This window comes from Phalaenopsis equestris, unplaced genomic scaffold, assembly GCF_001263595.1.
Source record: "Phalaenopsis equestris unplaced genomic scaffold, ASM126359v1 Scaffold000402, whole genome shotgun sequence".
In the NCBI taxonomy this organism is placed as follows: Eukaryota; Viridiplantae; Streptophyta; class Magnoliopsida; order Asparagales; family Orchidaceae; genus Phalaenopsis; species Phalaenopsis equestris.
In genome coordinates, this window is record NW_018164844.1 from 735910 (window position 1) to 760181 (window position 24272).

At 33.4% G+C, this 24272-nt stretch overlaps 1 protein-coding gene and 1 pseudogene across 2 annotated transcripts; both read left to right on the forward strand.

The window, feature by feature from the left end:
• Nucleotides 1-554: 554 nt before the first annotated feature.
• LOC110026869 (mini-ribonuclease 3-like) lies at nucleotides 555-12077 on the forward strand. 2 transcript variants are annotated; one of them, XM_020728056.1, is made up of 7 exons: nucleotides 555-880; nucleotides 6874-6995; nucleotides 7964-8053; nucleotides 10754-10806; nucleotides 11443-11545; nucleotides 11648-11763; nucleotides 11859-12077. In XM_020728056.1, the coding sequence occupies exons 1-7, from the start codon at nucleotides 655-657 to the stop codon at nucleotides 11881-11883; spliced, it is 735 nt and encodes a 244-aa protein (XP_020583715.1). In that variant the 5' UTR covers nucleotides 555-654; the 3' UTR covers nucleotides 11884-12077. The 2 variants fall into 2 exon arrangements, with proteins under 2 accessions (XP_020583715.1, XP_020583716.1); XM_020728057.1 differs by having other exon boundaries at nucleotides 11874-12077.
• Nucleotides 8074-11467, forward strand: LOC110026868 (annotated as a pseudogene).
• Nucleotides 12078-24272: the final 12195 nt, after the last annotated feature.

The following is a 24272-nucleotide window of genomic DNA, read 5'->3' on the forward strand; positions in this document are numbered from 1 at the left end:
TTCATATTTGAGCGGTATTTTAACTCTTTTTATATATATATATCTATATATATCTGTGTGTGTGTGTGTGTGCGCGCGCGCGCGCGTACCGTGACCTGTTGTTAGGGCAGCCTCTTTGAAGGTCGTAAGTTCCCTCAGGTCACGGATTTAAATCACCCGTGTGTAGTGTGTGGTACTCGAATAATTAACAAACCTAAAAATGACTGGGGTTCGTTTAATAGACTTCGACTTTTCGTTATATATATATAATCACAATTTTGCTAAAAACATTTTTTAATTAATTGGCTGCAATGATATAAAGATTTATAATAAATTTAAATAATTAATTTAAAAATAGAATAAAAATATATTAAATTATATTTAAATGATGTTTTAATATAAATAATAAGACTTATAACTTGTCCTAATTATTAACATCCTATAACAGCATGATAAGAATTGTCAAAATAATTTTTTTGTTCAAGAATAATTCGCGTGCGGCTCAATGCACGAACATATTTTTTATATTTGACATATAAAAGAGCAAATTATTTTTAGAAGGATTTTAACGAGCTGGGCTCGCTCTTGTTCGGCTCTTTTAGACCACAGCACTGGTCTTGGAGACACTTCCATTAGAGGTTTCCGGCTCGTTTACAAGGGGAAGTACGCAGCCTCATGGCGACGATCACAGCCACGTTTTCCACAGTTCTGGCGAGTGCGGGGGTGAGGGCTTCGTGGGACACCAATCCGAGCCCGAAACCTCTCAAAATACCCAAATACCCCAAGCCCTCTCGCTCCTTCTCCGCTCCGTCGCTCCCGGCGTCCTCCACAGTTTCAGAGAAGCCAAGGGAGCTCTACCTATCGGATTTCCACAATTCCGGCCTAAATCGCCCCCAAATAGGTATTTTCTGTTATCAATCCCTTTTCCTTTTCGCTTAAGCTTCGTATGATTTTGCTCGTTCATATAGCTTTTTTCTACTTTAGGGTTGCTTATAAACTCGATAAATGCCTTTCATTTATGAACTCAAGTGCGTCTTCATTGGAATTAGTACACCACACCCACCTGAGCTAGAAGAAAATCACAGATACCTACCTGAAGGGAGCAAGCTGAAAGTTTATAAATAATTCAATCGATATAAAAATAATTTTTCTAACATTTGTTTCCACCAACAGGATCATCATAGCATCTAAATTTAATAAAACTCAATTATTTCACCAATCTATAAATACAATTCAATTGCCATTAGACCTTATCCAAGAGACCATGAGCTAAGTTATTATTGAACAAAATGAAAGACAACTTTAATCACCTTTCAATGCTTTACATGTAGCTCGAGTTTGAAAGCCATCTGCCAGCCGATATAAAACTAATAATCTAAAGATTATAAAATAATAGGTCTGAGTTTGTATAAAATAAAATTAATAGTTGAAATTCTGGTGATAAAGCATTAAAGGAAAAATACTTGACATACATCATTATATTATGATAGTTATAAATTCTGTATATAATATAAGATTTTTAGAAATTGCAATCATTTAATGATATTATTGATGCAATAGAATTCATAAAAAAACTTATTTGCAAATGAGTGATCATTGTATACAAATATTAAAATATGTACTTACACGCATATTGTATTTATGTTCCATACAAGCCTTCATTATTTTCTTTATATCTTCATATATATATATATATATATATAATCAGTTTATTATGACACACAAAACCAAAAATTATAGGCAACAATCCCATAAAAATCTATTGTTTTCTCAAAAGATTTGTCATTTTATAGTTGTTGGTCCAATCAGGTAATATCCAAAAGAGATTAACCAACAATATATGCATCATATACATAAACATACCTTATATAAATTTTCAATTATAATAGAAGTTCTTGATAAAAATTATAGCATGATCAAATTAATTACATATCAACATAGTGTATAATTTCTATAAGAGGTGGATATTTTTAGCAACTAGAACAATATATGTAACTTACAAGAGAATTTGTGTAATAAATAACATGGTAAAGCTAACCATCATATTATGCTCCATGATCGCGTGAAATACTATAAATAAATAAGGGAAATTTACATACCTAGCACACAATTCTTGTGTTTTACATATCTCGCACCTAAACTTTCATATTTACATACATAGCAATTTGATTTTTAAACCTATACATTAAAATGTGTATTTCACTTTTAAAATTGGTCATAGCTCCATTTTTATTTGAAACTAAATATTTGAGTCTTTTTGTGTAAATGTGAAAATCTGTGTGAGATATGTAAATACATTAGAATTGTGTGCTATGTATGTATATGCCCAATAAATAAATATATCTTACAAAATTTATAGCAATTTAATCATGTCAAGAAATAGTAAGGAATATGCTATTAATAAAGGGGACAAATTAATCTCTTATGCAGAAAAGAGTTATGTACCTACTAAAGATCACATACAATATAACATTTCATTCATTACACTGATCTTTTTTGCTCCAGCAAAAGATACTTCATAAACTCCATATTCAAGAAGAATTTAAATTAATCATACATTTAAGTTAGTGCACATCAATGCACTAAGTAATTAAAAATATCAATTAAAAATAATTTTGCAATCAATGATTTTACAATTTGCCCTAATTTATATTCTTCATCCAATTCAACATATCACTAATTAATTACCACATTTATTATAGATATTGCTAAGTTTACAAGGTCCTCGATATATTCTTAAGATTAAACCAACTATTAATTAAATGTGGCCTATGCATCCTTAAGTAGAATTAGATGATTCTTATGCGATACATAAACTCTCGTTAATCATAAGTTATAAAGCTTAATAACAAATTATAAGCACAATCCTTACCATGATCTTAAGTTTTACCTTGTACATAGCACTTGATCTATTCCTCGACACTTTCTAAATTATAATTTGAAAGACAAGAGTATTTATTTAATATTAATCTATATTATTAAAGGCATACATCACAGGGAAAATAATGTAGGCTTAAATATCCCATACTCTTTATGTTATATTCTTACCTTCAAATTTTCTTCGTATTAATAGCTTCTTTATGGCCCTTTGACTCTTAATTGTTTAAATTTCCAAAGCATTTTTCATTTTTAAAGATAAATCTAGAAATAAATAAAACAAAGCATTAACGTTAGTACTCACCTTCTCAACACAAAAAGGGGATAATAATGGTGTAAGAAGAAGAAAGAAAAAGGAGAATAGCTTCTTTCTTTCCTATCTCGGCATACTCCCAGTTCACTTGTCATAATCTTTGAACCATTATTTATCATTCTTGGTCACACATTGCATGTTCTAAGAACTGATGGCATTTATCACTTCGTTTTGGTTTGATTATCTCCCACATACCCTACTATTGATGTTCTTTCGCTATATTGCTCGCTTGCCTCCTTATATCTTGTCCAATCAATAGGACACAATGGAGAAAAAAGATTCATGCAGCCGACCCCAATTAGTAGAATAAAGGCTTATTATTGTTGTTGTTGTTGTGCCTAATAGGTAAAACTAATGAATTAAACAAGAAAAAACACCAGGGTCAAAAACGATTATCAAAGTCAAACCTTTTCTATGGCACTTTTAAATTTAGAATTGGACCTTGTAAACTCCGCGTAAAGATTTGAGATCTGTTTATGCTTAAAAAAACCATTTCATAGGTGTTGAAAGCAAAGTACCATTAGTTTGGCATTAACCTGATTATTACTTTGACATTTATTTTTTTTTAGCTTTAAATTTTTCTTTTTTGGTTAGCAGTGGCTGACACCAACTAGAGTGTAAAAAACAGACCTGACACGCCAACTCGACTTGAAATTGACTCTAAAAATTTGGGTCGTGGTTGACCCAAATAAGTTTTGGGTCAGATTCGGGTTAAGAATCCTAACCTAGCCATTTAATTTATTTGGGTCCGGTTTGGGTTGACCCGCCAAGCAAAAATTGGCCTACAATAACCCGCTAACCCCCAAAATTTACTCGAAATTGACCTTTCTGTCAAAATTTACCCTAAATTGACACGAATAATTGTTATGCCTTATGTCAAATCGGTTATATGGGTAGGTGGGATGAAGGCGAGTCGATTTCAAGTTAAGACTTTCTGACTTGTTTAATATTCGGGTTAGGTTCGGGTCAAGCAGTTTTGGATCAGGTTAATTTCAGGTCAGACTCGAACCTGACCTGCAACCCAATTTGACACCCTTAACACTAATAAAAAAATATATTATAAAATACTGGTAATGGTTAATTATTATAATTTAGCATCAATGCATCACATAATTAATAATAACCTAATTAAAATGTTTAAATTGAATCAAGAAATAGTTATTAAATTAACAATGATAGAAGTGGAGCCTGTGAAAGATGTTAGTTGGACTATTTGTCAAAAGCAATGAAGAGTTGCGTTTTGTGTCTATGGAGAATTAAGACTTCTTATGTAGGTAGGAGTGTAGTCAAAAACATCGCATGGAGTTATATTTACTGCTTTTGACCATTGCCGTCACCTTCCCCTAGAGCTGAAGCCATCATTGAAGCCTTGAGTTGAAGTTTTCTACATGTCGGCTAGCATCTCAAAGCTCTCAGCTTGTGTTATGCTTCAGGTCAATGTAACAGTGTCTTGTGTCTGTGTAGCAACCCTATCTACGAATAAAAAGAAAATAAAGAGAATAAAATAAATGATATCAATATTACTTATAAGTAATAAGTCGCAGAAATCAAAATACTGCATGCTATAAGGATAATGTGTTTTTTCTCATCCATAGTGCAAATAGTACATGCTATTTTGATTCCCTATGTCTTGCTACACAGTAGCATAAGAGTGTGGACCACCATTCACGTGCTATTGTGTGGAATGGATATGCATACTTCAAATCATATAACCCTCGCCACTATCACTTAAATTTGATAATATATGTTAAGATGCATACCTTTTCTCCTTAAAATTAGCATCATGTTTATCTCCAAATCTTGGCCCTCAGTGCAAAATGTTTTGCTAATATTATTATTTTGTTCATAAAGCACAATAATATAATTATTGTATATTTTTGCAAGGAAAGCAATTTAGCTTTTACATACGTATAAAGTGATAGGAACAAAATAAAAGATAAATCTTGTAGAATAACACATATAATATATTTTAAAGATTAAAAAATCTGTCATTTCATATCAACATGGCAATAAAATCACTCATTCACTGTGTGGTATAATAATAAACGGTATATGAACTTGATATCTAGTTTACTTACCATAATAATATCATAACATAAATGTGAAAATGATTAAAATGCTCATTTTATTATTTGTGGGAGGGGGTTTTAATCTCAAACTATATAAAGTGGTTGATTTAGTCTTCAAACTATTTAAACAATGGTCATAGTAGTTATGTGTTCGTAGTTAATGAAAATTAAAGCTAATGGTGTTAAAAATAATATTATTTTTGGAAACTGTATTTTTTTCTTCAATTCTTCTGATAAATTTAGCTTCCTACTGCCTTATTTGCACGTGTATGGCACCTAAATTTGTATACGGCTGGAGTGGCTTAAGATAGTGCATGTTAAAGAAAAAGTTGATTTTTATAATAATTGATTTTGTTTGATAATTTTTATCTTGTTTCTATTATAGCGATATACATTGGAATTATCTTTTTTTGTTAAGATTTGAATGAAGATAACAAATTTGTCTTCTAAAATTATTTATTAAAAAGTTCAACTCCGTAACTCACAGTTTTAATAATTTTTGCTCTAGGTGAACTTAACTTCTGGATATAAGGAAATAAGGTAAATAAAAAATAAATTTATTATAAAATTGAAAATAAAATATTTGTTTTAAATAATATTATTTTTAACACTGTTAATTCTAATTTAATTAGTTTAGGCAGTATGATTGTTTTAGTCCTATAAAAAAAATAAGGGATAAAATAGAACTTTTCATATAGTCTGAGCAAATTATCCTTTAAAAAGTCAATGGATCATTTTTGTCATTTACTCTAACATAAATCTTGTGATTTAATATTATATAATATTGGGTATATTTAATGTTCAATCTCAAAGTATGGACAATTTGCAACCTCTAGCAGTTGATTTGTTGGTGCTTGTTTATGTTATGTGACTACAAAAATGCTCTTCCGTGATTTGATTATTATGATATTTATTTGGTTTCAAGTAGGTAGGTTCTAATTCCGTATTCATTGAATTTTTTTCTTAGCTTAGAAGTATAAAATTATTTGTTAATACATACTTATTTGGTTTTTTAGCTTATTTATTAGCTTGTTTAATTGCTCATTTAATTTATTTAAATAAGCCAAGGTCAGCAATAGAAGAAATCAACTAAAAACATGAAAATTTGGCCAAACATAAAAAGTAGGTCTAAAAATGCATAATAACAGGGCAGGTTCAGTTCTGTTGTTGCTTGGTTTAACTCTTTGTAACTAGCCTTTGGCCAATTTTGTTTTGCAGGCTGATTCAGCCATATTATGGTCCCATACTGCATCGAGAATTACTCGTCTTTGTCAGTTCTTTAGGTGATCAAGCTCTCATTTGCATTCTATTGCTATTATCTTCAGAATTATTCATCTTCTAGATTTTTAGGCGATCAAGGTTTTGTCTGCATGCTATTCTATTTTCTGTGATTTTTTCGTCTTCATTCTAATGCTAACCTACACATGATCGTCTTTTGTGATGTAATCAGATTGTGAACGTGCAGTTTAATTGCCTCCTTTTTTGTAGCCGTTAGTTATTTCCATTGTCACTTATGCTCTGAGAAACATTATATATGTTTCCCAGAGGATGCATTTCGCATCTTGTATAACCTGTATTTATTTAGTTATAAATAAGCATATATTATCAGGATCTTGATTAATATTCTTCAAATAGGTGGTTTGGATCAACAATATATGGGCTGCGAGAGATGGTTGCCTCCTGCCCCCAAAGTGAAGAAACCACGCTCCATTTACAATGCGGCAAGTTTAGCATATATTGGTGATTGCATATATGAGGTAGAATTTCCTAAATTTTTTAAGTAGAATAAAAAGACACTGATCTCTTTTCCAAACAGTGTTACTTCGGTACATTTAACATACTTAGCGTAGATCTATTATGAAGAAGAATGATATCACAGATGATTAAATAGCTGCTATCAATCTTTGATGGTTAAAATAGAGGTTTTTTAGGAATACTTTGTAGTAGGAGAAACACATTGAGATTTAAGCTTATGTTTATATAATTGCAATCAAATCGACCTTGTTATATGAATGGTTTTAGAAAGGAGAGTACCAAGAAGGATGCATGAGAAAGCTTGTGAGGATAGAATTAAAAATGAATATTAGAGAGATGGCGTGATACCTATTGAAAATATGGTATTGAAAAAAAGACCATGTGATTTGAATATATATAATATAGTGGAGGTTATGCAAAAGGATTAGAGAGGAGAAATAGAAGAAATGACATGTCTAAAACTTGCAGAAAAGGGCTTGCCAAAAGAGATTAAGGAACTTACCTTCTTCTCAGCATGCATCAGAGGAGAATTTTATAGGGCCCATATCAAATAGGTGGGATCACTTTAATTGTGATCATGATTACACAATGAGTTGTGTAGGAGTATTCTGTAACTTGTAATGCGAATCTGTGCTTATCTTGAGTTTTTTTTGCCATTTTATCTACGCTGCTTCATTTGTTAATTTAATTTTTTGAAATTTAAATTATACTGCCTTACATAGATGATTGGAATGTTTCTAAAATGACATTAGTGTTATAGTGCATGAGTCCTCTTTTATATAAATTTTACTTTTGAATTATCTATTTATTTGGCATAATTATTTTTCATATTGTGAAAAGAAATCCATATATATATATATATATATATATATATAACACTCCAAACAAAAATAGATAAGTAAAATAAACATTGTAATACATACTTTTCTAATATTTGATACCTTTGTTTAATCGGTGTTGAACTTTGCAGCTCTATGCTAGGAGGCACTTCTTATTCCCCCCTCTAAGCATCAATGATTTCAATGAGCGAGTAATGAAAGTAGTGCGTTGTGAATCACAGGTATCTACTTGCATAAAACCAGAAATGTTAGTTATATACAAGCATTTGATCGCCATGATTCTTTATGCAACTCCGAAACTTATTTTGGACATTACAAGATGTTTTCTCACTTATAGTGTTATTTTTTAGAATTTTATCTATTGTTGTTTCTTTCATAATGATGAGCATTATAATCAACATTTCAAGTGGTGTAAGTGATGGGATTTGTCAAGTTTGTAAATTTTATTCTAAGCAACATTCAATATAAATAGTCTCTTGACTGACTGTAGAAAACGTAAAATTTGAAAAAAAAAAAAAGAAGACTGAAACAATTCTGAGTTGACCTCATTCAGGGGGTGACCTGAAACTTTTTTATGCGAGATATGTGACTCCTACTATCATTCTGAACTTGACTACTCAATTTACGAGGCATTATGCATGCTAGCCCGTCTATCTTTTTGTTTGTCTTTGTTCTAGTGAATGCTTATTTATGAAAAAATCTAGTTGTTAAGTCTCTTACTCTAAAGTGTCCCTCCATTTGCATTTTCTCTTTTATTTCAGTGTAACTTTTTTTTCTGATGCTTGCTTTGTTTATATTGCGTACACTAATAAATTTTTGTGATGTTAAAAGACAATTGTGCATCCTGCATTTGTGCAGTGTTCACTTTTATTATAAATCACTGACGCCGATATCAAGTGCATTAGGAGAGACTTGGATAATCCATGATATATATAAACATTTAAGAATGGAAGTATTATGCAATCACCAACCGTAAATCATTCTTCTTCTTCCTCCTTTTTTTAACTACTACCCATATTTGCTTACAAACGCTTAGCTCCCCGCTTGTCTTTTCGTGAAGACGATTTTCTTCCTTCAATTTTCAATCCCTCAACAAAAAATCAACTTTTAAAAGGCTCCCCTTTTCAGCGAGGTTCAAAAAATTATTAGGCTCATTCTTCGTAATTTCCCCTTTATCAATGAGATCGACTTTCCTCAATGTTGTGGGGATGTTCAATTTCAGATTTAGCAGCCAAGTTTGCCTTCTTTCCACCACATCAATGATGAAGTCTGTGGAGGGAAACTGTTGGTTACTGGCATTCCCAGGGACCCCTCCATGGATGTGCTAAAAGTGGACAACATAAGAGGGAATAAGATTGTTGCATTCTTTTTCAGAAACCCATATGCAGGGCTCACGGTCCTTTACTCCCATGGCAATGCTGCTGATCTTGGACAGCTCTATGAACTCTTTGCTCAGATAAAGGTCAATCTCAAGGTTAATTTGACGGGATATGACTACTCAAGGTATGGGGCTTCGTCTGGTAAGCCAAGTGAGTTCAACACTTATGCAGACATAGAAGCGATCTATGAGTGTCTTCAAACTGAATATGGAGTGAGTCAGGAAGATCTAATATTGTATGGTCAATCCATTGGTAGTGGATCCACATTACACTTGGCAGCGCTTTTACCAAGACTGAGAGGTGTTGTGCTTCATAGTGCAATATTATCCGGCCTCGGGGTTCTATGTCATGTAAATTTCTCATTCTGCTAGGATACTTATAAAAATGTTAACAAGATTAAGAAGGTGAAATGACCTGTACTTGTAATCCATGGAACTGATGATGAAGTTGTGAACTGGCATCATGGAAATAGGCTGTGGCAGTTGGCCCGAGAGCCTTACGACCCCTTGTGGATCACTGCAATCTCGAGCCCTACCCCGACTACGTTGTCCACCTCTCCCCACTTCATCAACGAGATGGAAAATATTACCACAGTACAAAGGCTTAAGAAGCTGCACCGTTCTCTTCGAAGGTCTGGAACTGACATCAAAAGTATTACTACTTTTACAGGAAATTGTTGCTGTAGTATTAGAATCCAGAAGCTAAACTGCTCAAACTGCTGCTACAGTTGGAATGGATTCATTTCTTTAGGTTGCTGGAAAGGATCATCAAATTTTTGCAACTGTTGTGGGCTAAATGGCTAGTTGTGATGATGACAGGGTTTTCTATATGTGCAGGAACTAATGGCCCCCTTCAACCTAATCTTTATAATGCTGTAAGGAGGAGGAAACAATGATCTCAGTCACACCACAACTGGAGATGGGTTCGATATAATGTGCGCTATTTGTGGCCTTTTATTTTCTTTTATTTTCTTTATTTCAGATGATTCTTCTTTGATTGCTTTCTAAATTTTAGCATATTGTGCCATCATGCAGTGGTGTCCGGTTGAATGCTTATGCCCGTAATATGTTAGTAATGCAACTTTATTAAAGAAGCAAAAAACATTTTGCTGCCTAACTCGGTTTGAAAAAACTCTTCGAGTTCATGTGAGGGACGATATGTATCAAGTTCATGTGAGGGACGATATGTATCGAGTTCATGTGAGGGACGATATGTATAGCATGGGCTTGCAACGCATGTCATTTGTCTTTCATTCAACGACTTTGGTAAAAAACATTAGCAATAGAGAGGAAATACAGATGAATGAGGGCATGTTTGGGCATAGTTTTTGAGTCTATCTCTCATAAAAAAAAAATAGAATGGAATTTCATATTGGGCATGGTTTTTTAGTCTGTTTTTCATAAAAAAAAATGGAATTTCATATATCAGTACATGACCTTCTGCAAATTGAAAATTGTTTTTTCATTAGTGTTATTGACACAAATCTATGCTATATGAGTTCTCTCAACTGAATCCTTGCCTGTTGTATTTTCTGTGTTGTAGGATTTGCTGTTGAAGAAACTTCTTACAGAGGAGTACTTAACAGAAGAAGAAAGGTGAAACCAACAAACGCGCTTTCCTGGGTTTCACAGTAAATGTTGGTTGATTTTGCAGTATTTAACATTATTTTTTGGTTTATAAAATGTGGATGTGGTGGAAAATAAAAGTAAGAAAATATTAAATATGGTTTAACTGGGATATAACTGGATTGTAAATATTTTACTGTCAAATTCATGTTAAAGATGTGTTGTATCTTGTACGTCTTTAAAAAAATTAGTATTTAAACCCAAACTCTGTATCCTACTATCCATGTTGAAGTGTTGGACATGTCGTCGTGCTTTATAGACTATGATTGTGGGTCCTTCGAAATGAAAACTATTTGATTATAGATCCTTACTAGAATTTATTTTTTGTAATTATTATGAAATTATTGTTTGGATAAGAAACTCTTTTGTCTTTGAGCGTCTTCTTAGTTGATTGAAACAGTGATGCATGTGTGTTTCCTTTCCGTATATATGATTAGAACGAACTTATTTAGCATAATATAAAACAATATTCACGACATCCTCAAGGCATTGACCACCCTTGTTTTGGTTCACTTTTTCTCTTCCATGTTGAGTTATAGATAAATTCCCTTTGATCTCCTTTAATATTTTATTTGTTTGATGTATGACAACTAAAACTTTTTACAGAGATGTACTGCGCTGGGGTAAAAACAAAAGCAGTAACAAAACCAAAACTACTAGAAGGGTTGGTGTGGCCATTTATAACAGCGCATCATCCCTAGAAACACTTGTAAGTTGCAATTTCTGTGTTTTTTAATTGTAATAACTGCACAACTGAGAGTCTAAACTAACATTTAGATTTTAATGTTATGTTTTCTATAATCTCGTTTAGATTGGTTATCTCTACCTCACTGATGTTAAACGCTTGGAAGACCTGATGTTTAAGCTTGGATTTTCTACTGATGCTTCCTCAAAAGATATTACTGACGAGTTTCGTAAAAATTTCAGGTGAAAGGCTCGATATCCAGCTTTAATTAAATTCCATTTATTCAGATCTCTGCTGAATCATTGCCTCAAATTTCGGGGCGTGAAATTGATTATAGGTTTCTACTTTACAGGGTGCAATAATCTTCAGTAAACTATAATGATGAAATCTAAGGAGTGATTTCTTGTTACGAAGGCAAATTGTCATTGTTAAGGAGAGTAATATAAATGGCATAGTAGATGAACAACTTTTTCTCTTTTGTTTTATTGCTAGGAGTTATTTGTTCAAGATTCATGATAGACAAAGAAGGGGGAAATATAAGATGTATGTTCTTCAATTAGTGTTAATTTAAAACTTGATTTAGAATTTATTTATCCTTGCATTCATAGAGTTGATTTATATTTTTTTGAGTACTCTTGCCCATTTTGAGTATCTACTTAACCGGGCAACAATGTAGCAACTTACCTCACAAATCTGTAGAGGTTTATAATGAGGTAAAGCTATTGGGATCTAATCCACAGAGTTTATAACACTATTTGAGTTGGAAAAAAGTAGATGAAGTTATCTAAAGTTTTAACAACTAATAGGTGTTTCATTGCGCAATCACTGATATATAAATTTTAGATTTAGACTTCTCATTTTATTTCACTAAAATATTGTTATTTATCAAATTAGCATAAAAGTGGTTTTTTCCTATAATTTTAAAATAGCATTTTTAGATTATATACAACTCAATTCAAATTTAAAGTATTTAATATTTATTTATTTATTTTAATTTAAATTAATTAACATTAAACCATTACTCCATATCTCCATCAAACAAACAGAAATAACAAATCATTAAGATATGCTCAGAGAAGCATATATTTAAGATTTAGACTTTATCATGCATGGCCCTTAAATATTGCTATTTGTAAATATATCGCATGAGTGTTTTTTCTTATCTTAATTTAGAAATAATTCTTTCACATGCATCATTGCAAATTTAAATTACTTGACCGTTAAACCCTTGCTCCATTTATCCATCAAAGAAGCAGAAATAACAAATGATGAAAAATGCCAAACCGAAATGACAATATCCATAGTACACAATTACATTAAACCCTACAACCAACCAACCTGCAGTGATCTTCTAACTGGAAAGGTGATATGCCAACCAGATCAGTAACTAACCCTAACGAATAAGAAGAAAAAAAGACTTATTTTGTATCTTCCTAAAGAAGAGAAGAGAAATCCTAAAAGCTGGGGAAACGTTATTCAAAAAGGGTAACTTTAGCTAGCTTGGCTCCGGTCATAGCGATCAGATAATCCTCCATCTTCGTTTCATCTCCTTCGGCATTCGCCCTTTTAGTCGCACAGAAAGCGTGCTCCAGAGCGGCGGCAACGGAGGCGGCTCGTTCACGATCAAGTGCGGCGTCGTAGGGCTCGTGCGGCCTCGTAGGGCTCCCTGCTAAACCGTGCGGCGATTTTGTTTCCACTGAAACGTTTCAGAGGAGCGAAAGGGGAAACATCTGGTTTACTTTTCACCAATAGAAGCGGAGGAGAGGCGATGGAGACGGAGGGATGAGGGATGGAGCAACGTTGGTTTTCGCTTCGAATCCACGGAGGTGGAAGACGACGACAGAGAATGGGTGCGGGAGATGAAGGAGAAGAAATTCGGGTGGGGGGAGGTACCGCAGCAATGGAGCTTGGCCGGCGGTTTTCCATGAGGTGGCGACGGCTGGAATGCCCTGCCAGAAGTCTTGTGTTTTCGTAAGAGAAGAGGGAGGGTTGGCGAAAGATAAAGCAGGGAAGGATTTCCAAAAATAAAAATGTAGATAAAAAGTGAAATTTGTTTGCTTTAAATATGGTAATAGATATTCTTAAAACACCTATTTTTTAAATTAAATATGGTTTTGATTGGGGAAGTCTCCTTGAGCTCCTGTGAAGCTTTTGGAGCAATCAATTTAGAGTTTTGGTGGACTTGGTGGTATGGTCATGAAATGTCCTAATTTTCAAGTTCAAAATTAGGGCAATATAGTGGGAATAGGGGCTGAAAAATGGTGGGGATGATCTTCTCTAGGTTGTTAGAGGGTCTGTGAGCAATTTGGCATGGCTTTGCCAAGGTTTTAGCACTCTCACTCGTTGGTGGCTAACAGGGCAAGCCTGGTGGCCAGGGTGAAGCTTAGTGTCGGCTATTTTTGTTTTTGAAAATAAGATTTTAAAATTTAAATTTATTATTATATATAATATAATTTTAATTTTGTGAAAATGATATTTTTTTTTGAAAAATAATGAGAGTAGATATACCTCATATATCTAATAGTTTAAATAGCTGAACACGATACCATAAATGATATATCATCTCAATGGATGAACGTATTACTCATTTGTAGACTTAACTATCTAAACTTAAAAGCTTATTACTCTATTTTAGTCTACGAAATTTATAGCCGACAAATTCTCCTATCTAATACACAGATTAGATATGGTTTAGATTAACCTGGGTTTTTAATTCCCTATAGAGGCAAACCCCTATAGTTAATTACATCTTAGACAACTGAAGTCACCTAAGAAGACTATCGATTAAGATTAGGTTTCGTCTTCAAGAATTCAATGTTTAGGTTTCCACGATTGCTTATAGGAAAATTAAAATGAGATTGGTTCAAGTAAGAACGTTTATTTTCAGAATCCAAAGGAGCAAAAGTAGGAGATGTTGAAGATACTGAATGAGATTCAGTGATATATCAAACTAACCTATGTTTTGGTTTTACATCTTTGAATGGGGAAATTACGTAATGTTTCAGTCCTACAAGTTATTTAGATATTTGAGACTTATATTCGCACATCATATGCAAATGACCCGAGAAAATAGGAGGACTTATGTCGTATCAGACGACAACCTCAGAATCCTAAAAAGTTTAAGACTTATATCGTACGATATAAAATCGTAGAAAGTCGTAAAAGATAGTGAATGGGGATTTACGTCATGCCAGACGAACGAACTCGACGTCATATATGTATGTTATTTAAGTCTACGAAAGTTTAGCTGAAGCTTCTCTCTCCACCTTCTGTTGTAGTCCCGAATGTTGTCCAAAGATGAATCGTCAACCGACCACACCGACCACGTTGTTATCTTGTTACGTGAAAAGAGTAAAGGAAAGAAAACCATGCCTCGTGCGGCCTAGTCTAGGGTATTGTATAAACATGACAAAAAAGTAGTAACTAAAAGTATGAGTACAGATGAATATATATAGTACAATGCAGTAAAAAAAGAAGTAGAAGCTATGTAATAAAGTACGGTAAAAAAATAACAAAGAATATGTAGGAAGATACAATACAATATAAAAAGAAAAGAAATGTATAGTAAAGAAAGAATTATGTGGTGAGAAAAAATAAAGAAACTGAAACAACTAAAAGTGTACCTAGTTAATTTTGCTGATGCTACAAAACAGATTACAATTACATAACATAAAGGGATTAGATAAACATTTGCAGATTATAAAAGAAATGGGCTAAATGATAAGCATATGAAAATTTAAAGTGGAATATATGATTTTAATTTGGAGTTAGTCTCAGACTAGACTTCTTTTTTTTATTTTCTCGACCCCCTTCAGGCCATTGATATATCGAAGTCAACCTATCAATATCAACTAGAAGCCACCAACAAATCACCCCTAGATTCGGGTAACCCTAAACCCTATCATTTAATGGATTGGTGAACCCAAATAGCATCTGAACTTATCTGGTTAAATGTATAATGTACCCATGTGATATAGTATCTGAATTTATCAAGGTGTGGTGCACCTATATGTGATGTTAAAATAAGTGATACATAATATCCAACCTTATCGATGTCTAATAAGTGAATTTATTATGTAGTATCTGAACTTATCAGTTAACTGTGTACAGTGCGTCAATGTCTAATGGGCGGTATTTGTTGTGTGGTATTTAAACTTATCAATTAAACTTGTGTAGTGTATTTATGTGTGATGTATAAGATGTATTATGTGGTACGTGGGGTGTCTTAAATTTATCAATCTAGAATGTGATGGATCTATATGAGGTGTATGAAATGTAATATGTGATATGTGGAGTGTATATGTAGGTGATATCAAATATATAAATGTATTAATTAATGTGTGGTGTCTATGATGTAGTGTCGTATCTTTTCCTTTTACGAGTGTAGTATCTGTGCAAGATCTATAGTATCTATTCTTTTCACAAGTGTAGTAAATGTGCGGTATCCGTAGTATCCACTCTTTCATAATTACCAGTTCTCAAACCTTTTGAGGAAGGGTTAGGGTTATCGTTGACTTAAGGAAGTGAAAGGGCATCTTACTAATTGAATATCAATTTTACATTTTCAGCTATAAGAAAAACTAATTAGTGGGTTCTTTGCATCATTATCTGTTACCCCACATCTCGAACTTATAGGCCACCTTGATGTTTCATATGCTTATCCAACCATTTTTTGATATTTTACGTTTCAAGGTACAAAAGTATAATGTTTAAGCAACTTTCTAATACAGATTATCGCAAAATTTGACATAGCACACAAGCTTTAAATCTTAAGCATGGAATAATAAAAAAAAAAATCATTTGCCACTAACAAAGATATTAGATCATGTGTCATGAAAACAATAACCAATCTCCCATTATAACAATTAAAATGTATTGAATCATATTCTTTCTCCTCCATCATAACTTCCCAATTCCAGGTATACTAGAAAATGCATTCAGGGTAATTCCAGGTGACGCAGATTAGAAAAGTTCACATTGCCAGACAAGAAATCATCAGAGCAAGATCCTTCCAGCCACATTTTTATAGATTATGAACCGCGAATGATAAGGGACTACTTAATGATCTTGGCATTGGAGTGAGATTTACACAAAGATTCAAATATCGAAGATGTTTCAAATTTTGATAGTCTCAGACATCTTTTTCCAATATAGAGAGTGCATGAACAACAAATGAATGCTTCTTGATGCCTTCAAAATTTCAGTAAGTTATTTCGCTAAAAGAGTTACAAAGTAAGCAATCTTAACTAATGAAAATAACCAATGAATAACAGGCCAATCTTGACAACGATGGAACCAGTGAAGTGGTATGAATGTGAAAATTAATTTTAGATGTTATATATGTAAATGAATAAAATTCTTAACCTTCAATTAAGTGATACATAAGCATGAGATGATTAGAGAAAGTTAACAACTTCTCCTTTATGATTTGAATATTACACATACAAGTACTTATGAATGATTACATCCAGATTCTAAAAAAAATCTGTACATCTCATACATTAAATTTCAATTTATACATATGTCACATTACCTATAATTGAGACTGCATATAAAAAAAAAAAGGTCAAGATGGCAATTAACTTTTATGTAACGAGAAAGATTTAGGTGGCATAAATGTAAAACAATTTGGTGTTCGGTTTACAAATATATATAGGAATTAGGCAGTACGTATGTAAGACTTTCATTAAATTTAGTAGAATATTTGAAGCAGATATCCAGATAAAGGTATATGAAAAGAATCAATAATATGTCCTCTAAACAAGTTCTCCTCGAGTAATTTATAATATCGAGCGAGGAAGAATATAAAAAAAATAGCTGAATCCATGGTAAGCATGCTTGTGGTGAAAGGTGACTAAACTCATGAATTAGTATAGATATATAGAGGTTATGATCACTCCAGATATGAACATATACAAAAATCAAACCAAATTCTAGCCACTTAAGGAGACAACAATTCATAATATCAAAATCAATTCGATTCGGATTTCATAATGTAACAAGGCTTAATAAAATTTTCTTTTAAAACCGGGAAAACGAAGAAGAAAGAAAGAAAGGAAGAAAAAAAAAAAAAACTTCCAATGCTTAATAATTTGAAGACAGAACCCACAAGAGAACCCACAAGGAAAGCTAAACTTCCTGCTAAGCAATCAAATGATGTAAACTGAATATGAAAAGAATTCCGAAAATATGAATCAAGCCAAGAACTCGCATAGGATTGGAGGCTTTTCTGCAAAACAATAAAAAAAAAATAACTACAGCTAAGGTAAAAGAGGATCGAAAGGAAGCTTGTGAAATTCATGTAAGGTTTGCAAAGTTCTAAGTCCTCGATGAAAGTTTCCTCACAAGTCCCTTTTATCTTTGAAAGAAAAGAAAATCACGGGTAACTCAAGTAAGTAACTGTAATCACCACATTTCAACCTGTCTTTCTTTCTTTCGTGAAATTAAAATCACATTTAAGATCCATGAATGAGTATAGGAGAGGAAAGGAAAACTTTAAGTTCTACAAGAAAGCCAGAAGAAACCCTCCCAAATAACCAAATATAATTCTAAAGAGATATTAGAATTTCCATCTACTTCAGGATTCTGTCGTACAAATCCATCACATGAATATAAATTCTCATATAAATGTCTTTCTAAAGTCAAGAATCCCTTTGGAACAACCGAAGAGAATAAGAACATTCTTCCATAAAGTATAATGAAAACCTCGAAGCAGTAATGAAGTTTCCAAATCGCACGAGTGAATCACCCACGAACCGATGAATCTATCTCAACCTCCAGAAAAGAACAAAAAAACAAAACCAAGCGAGACTTCTCAAAATCTCCCGAGCGAAAAAAACCAACAACCCTCAAATCTTCCCCTCAAAGGGATATTTATAGGTGAAGATGAGAGAATGACTCACCGGCGGTGAGCATCAGGGCGGTGAGGAGAAACACCCGAAAAAAATGAAAAAGCCCCAAAGTCAAGAGTAGGAAGGTTACTAGATTCTTTTGGGAGGGAAAATCCATTAGAGAAGGGTTATTGGCAAAGCGACCGGTGGCAAAAGTCGGTTAAGGCTGGCGAGGAAAGAGATGACCGGAGAACCGGAAGGAAGCTTCGAGATTCAGTCAAGAGAAGAGAGGGGGAGGAAATGGTTCGGCTAGCACAAAAAAGGTTGGGAAAAGAAAGGAAAAAGTGTGAGATTATATTTCTCCCATCTTCTATTTTTTTTAATTAAATTTATTAAAAAAATATTATTTTATTCAAAATTTATCAATTCATGCACAACTTAACTTGATTCAAAACTCTATCAATATATATGTCCTTTCAAACCAAAATCGACATTCCGGACGCATTAGAGCGGTCTATTTCATCATCCAGGGTCACCCGGACAAGTTCATCGAATATCGTACCAATTTAACTTTAATTTGCACGTGTTGCGGTAAAAGAAGTTATTTTGGTCCAATCGGAGCCGTTTAACAAGTATATCATTGATCGGTCCTCACATAAGCGACAACCAAAGTCAAGTAAATTGCTCGCGGCAGAAAGTCAAACGTTACACATGTCATGGGATCCACCTATGTCTTTCAAATTCTTATGGGAACTCAACAAAAGCTTCAATATGTTGGCTTTAATTGACTTAACTGGACGTCGAGGATTAGAAACCGTCAACGTGAAACTTCAAGGAGCGAAGAATGACTTGAATTTCTAAATATTATGAGTCTCGGTCTAGTACTCTAGGAGAGTCAAAAATAGAAAAATCTTGAGGCTAGATTCTAGGGTATCTAAAGAAAGGGAAATGAAGACCTCAAAATTGAGGTCAACACCTAGGTGGAGGGAAGAGAGGCTCGATTGCCTAATTGGAATGAGCCAAGTCAGGGAGTCCCAATTTTGGGTTTAAACCATAGAGAGGCTTGGCATTTTCGGTGGCTAGGGTGGCCGGCCTGGAAAGGTGTGGCCACCTCCATACCGAGGGATGTCAGGGAGGTTGTGAGGTCAAGTCAATTTGGTCCAAATATGGTCCATGAAAAAGATCCAAGGGAAAAATGGGGTTTGACTTGTGTGAAGAGGAGAAGGGAAGAGCCCCCTCTTTTTTCTTTTTTGGAAAGGTTGACTCACATGAAGCCCATGGGTGGCTTCATGGGTCATGCCATGCCATGCACAATGTCATGAGTTAGTTTCATGAAAGGGAAAATTTTAATTTTTATGAATTTTGGGGGAAAATGCCATGATACCAAATTTGGGCAAAAATTTAAATGAATGCATGATATGTTGCCATGATGTATGGTCTCATTAAAAGAATAATAAGGGGAGACAATTTATCATTTGGGCTTGGATTTGGACTTTTCACATTAATGAAATGGGCTTTCGGAAAGGCATGTGGAAGTGGGCCTTTTAAATGTTCATTTGAAGGGTTTTTTTTTCAAAATGCATGGAGATTGATTTGTAATTTTTTTTTAAAATTAATCCTAGGCTAATTCAAATGGGTTTGAATTTTGAAATTGAATATGTTGGAAGTGAATTGGGTGAATTTTGGGGTCAAGTTGGTAAATTGGGTGAAAATTGGGTATCTTGGATTTTAGGGGCAATTTTAGCAATTTTGGTAGATTTAGATTGAGCCAATTTAGGAATTTTTGGGAGGTTTTGGATCAATTTAGAAGTGTTGTGGTATGCTTATGGAATTTGGGAATTTTTAAGGAAATTGAGGTATTTTTTGTACAATTTTGGGTAATTTGGGGTATTTTGGTAATTTTGAGGATTTTGAGGGTATTTGGGTAATTGGGGTAATTTGAAGTGATTTCACATGTTTTTTAGTGAGAAATTGAGAGTTTGAGGTGATTTTGAGAATTTTAGGGTTTCAATGGTACTTTGATAATTTTGTAGAACTTTGGGGTTGGAGGCCAAGGTAGGATATTCAGGTGAAAATTGAGGTCATTGGACATGTTAATCATGATGTTGCCTTTCTGATACCATGAGACCAATGGAAGAGCTCATTTCGGATTCTCCATGTGTTTGTCCTAATCACCCTAGCGAAAGGCTAGGGGCTTGGGAACCACCCACATGAGTTTCCAAAAGAGTGGCGAAAAATGTTAAATGTAAATGATTTTAGGGTTTGTGATAAGCTCAAGTGTGTGCGTGCAAGTCCAAACCACCTAAAGTCAAACAGAGTGCCCTTAAGGTTTCAATAGATCATATAGGAATCTCCCTGAGTTTGCCCATGTTGGCTCCAACCTTCTAAGTGTTAGAGGTTAGAGCTAACACATGAAACTCCAGAAAAGAAAAAGGAAGTGTTTAAAATTTCTAAGGGAGGTAGACTTCACCACTAGTCCTCTAGGATAGTCAACAAAAAAGTCATATGGCTAGATCCTAGGCTTTTAAAAAAGAGAAACTAGACCTCACCAAAATGAGGTCAACAGAATGTCATTTGTCTTTCATTCAACGACTTTGATAAAAAAAAACATTAGCAATAGAGAGGAAATACAGATGAATGAACACATTAAGCATGGTTTTTTAGTCTGTTTTTTCATAAAAAAAAAAAGAATGGGATTTCGTATATTAGTACATGACCTTCTTCGGATTGAAATTTTGTTTTGTTTTCATTAGTGTTATTGACAAAGCTCTATGCTATATGAGTTCCCTCTACCGAATCCTTGGCTGTTGTCTTTTCTATGTTCTAGGATTTGTTGTTGAAGAAGCTTGTTGCAGAGGAATATTTAATAGAAGAAGAAAGATGAACCCAACAAATGTGCTCTACTGGGTTTCATATTAAATGTTGGTTGATTTTGATGTATTTAACATTGTTTTTAGGTTTATAAAATGTGGATGTGGTGGAAAATAAAAATCAGAGAACATTAAATATGGTTTAGCTGGGATATAACTAGATTGTAAATATTTTGTTGTCAAATTCATGTTAAAGATGTGTTGTATGTTGTACGTCATAAAAGAAAATAGTACTTAGACCCAAACTCAGTATCCTACTATCCATGTCGCAGTGTTGGACATGTTGTCCCGCTTCATAGACTATGATTGCAAGTCCTTTGAAATGAAATTTATGTGATTGCAGATCCTTACAAGAATTTTGTTTTTATAATTATTATGGAATTATCTGCCAGATAAGATACCCTTTTGTCTTTGAGCACCTTCTTAGTTGATTGAAATAGTGATGCCCATGCGTTTCCCTTCCTTGCATATGATTAAAACCATCTTATTTAGCATGATATAAAACATTATTCATGACATCCTCAAGGCATTGACCACCCTTGTTTTCGTTAACTTTTTCTCTTCCATGTTGAACTATAGATAAATTCGCTTTCATCTCCTTTAATATTTCATTTGTTTGATGTATGACAACTAAAACTTTTTACTGAGATGTACTGCGCTGGGATAAAAACAAAAACAGTGACAAAACCAGAACTACTAGAACGGTTGGTGTAGCAATTTACAACAACGCATCATCCCTAGAAACACTCATAAGTTGCAGTTTCTATGCTTTTGAATTGTAATAAATGCACAATTGAGAGTCTAAACTAAGATTTAGATTTTAATGTTATGTTTTCCATAATCTCTTTTTGATTGATCACCATAATCTTCTTTACATTGCTTAACATAGTCTACTTTAGATTGGTTATGTCTACCTCACTGATGTTAAACGCTTGGAAGACCTGATGTTCAAGCTTGGATTTTCTACTAATGCTTCCTCAAAAGATATTATTGACGTGCTTCACAAAAATTTCAGGTGAAAGGCTCGATATCCTGCTTTAATTAAATTCCACTAATTCATATCTTTGTTGAATCTTTACCTCAAATTTCTGGATATGAAATTGATTATAGGTTTCTGCTTTACAGGGTGCAATAATCTTCAGTAAACTATACTAAAGAAAGCTACGAAGTTATTTACTGTTACGATGACTATCCGTTAGTGCTAAGGAGAGTAATTAAACGCACAGTAGATGAACAACTTTTTCTCTTTCGTTTTATTGCTAGGAGCTATTTGTTCAAGATTCATGATAGACAAAGAAGGGGGAATATATAATGTATATTCTCCAAGTAGAGTTAATTTAAAAATTTGTTTAGAATTTATTCATCTTTACATTCATTCACTCAGTTGATTTATATTTTTTTTGAAAACTCTTACCCATTTTGAACATCGTCTTAACCAAACAACAATGTTGCAACTTTTCTCAGAAATCTATACATGTTTATAATGAAGTAAAGCCGTTGGGATCTAATCCACAGAGTTTATAGCACTATTAGAGTTGGAAAAATGTAGATGAAGCTATCTAAAGTCTTAATAACTAATAGGTGTGTCATTGTACAATCAATGATATATAAATTTTAGATTTAAACTTTTCTTTTAATTTAACTAAAATATTGCTATTTATAAATTAGCACAAAAGTGATTTTTTTACTATAATTTTAAAAATATCCCTTTTAGGATATATACAACTGAATTCAAATTTAAATTATTTAAAGTTATTTATCTATTATTTTTATTTTAATTTAAATAATTTAACATTAAACCATTACTCCATTATCTCCATCAAACAAACACAAATAACAAATCATTAAAAATGGGCTTAGAGAAGCATTTAGTTTAACATAAATAACAAATTATATCTTCATTTAATTTAAGATTTTGACTTTTTCATTTAATTTCACTCAAATTCTACATACATAGCCCTTAAATATTCCTCTTTGTAAATATACCGCAAGTGTTTTTTCTTTATCTTAATTTAGAAGTAATTCTTTTACATGCTTCATTGTAAATTTAAATTACTTGACCGTTAAACCCTTACTCCATATATCCACCAAAGAAGCAGAAATAACAAAGGATGAAAAATGCCAAACCGAAATGACAATATCCATAGTACACAATTACATTAAACCCTAAAACCAGCTAACCTACAGTGATCTTCTAACTGGAAAGGTGATATGCCAACCAGATCAGTAACTAACCCTAACGAATAACCAGATGAAATGACTTATTTTTTTTCTTCCTAAAGAAGAGAAATCCTAAAAGCAGGGGAAACGTTATTCCAAAAGGGGAACTTTGGCTAGCTTGGCTGCGGTCATGGCGATCAGATAATCCTCCATCTTCATTTCACCTCCTTCCGCATTAGCGCTTTTAGTCGCCCAGAAAGCGTGCTCCAAAGCGGCGGCAACGGAGGCGGCTCGTTCACGATCAAGTGCGGCCTCGTAGGGCTCCCTGCTAAACCGTGCGGCGATTTTGTTTCCACTGAAACGTTTCAGAGGAGCGAAAGGGGAAACATCTGGTTTACTTTTCACCAATAGAAGCGGAGGAGAGGCGATGGAGACGGAGGGATGAGGGATGGAGCAACGTTGGTTTTCGCTTCGAATCCACGGAGGTGGAAGACGACGACAGAGAATGGGTGCGGGAGATGAAGGAGAACGGAGAAGAAATTCGGGTGAGGGGAGGCACCGCAGCAATGGAGCTTGGCCGGCCGTTTTCCATCAGGTGGCGACGCCGAGAATGCCCTGCCAGAAGACTTGTGTTTTCGTAAGAGAAGAGGGAGGGTTGGCGAAAGATAAAGCAGGGAAGGATTTCCAAAAATAAAAATGTAGATAAAAAGTTAGATAAAAAGATAGAGAGATAAATCAACCTAAACAGCTATGATTTCCAAAAATAAAAAGACTTACATTAAAAAAATAAATAAATAAATTTGTTTGTTTTAAATATGGTAATAGATATTCTTAAAACACAAATTTTTTATCTAAATTAGAAAAATCGGTTCAGTAATATATATATATATA

Bases quoted from the DNA above. Each gene is read 5' to 3' on its own strand.
- LOC110026869 (XM_020728056.1), top strand. From the start codon at position 655: ATGGCGACGATCACAGCCACGTTTTCCACAGTTCTGGCGAGTGCGGGG. The intron at 6,996-7,963 runs GTAGAATTTCCT...TGAACTTTGCAG, and splicing joins TTGGTGATTGCATATATGAG to CTCTATGCTAGGAGGCACTT. The intron at 10,807-11,442 runs GTGAAACCAACA...AACTTTTTACAG, and splicing joins TACTTAACAGAAGAAGAAAG to AGATGTACTGCGCTGGGGTA.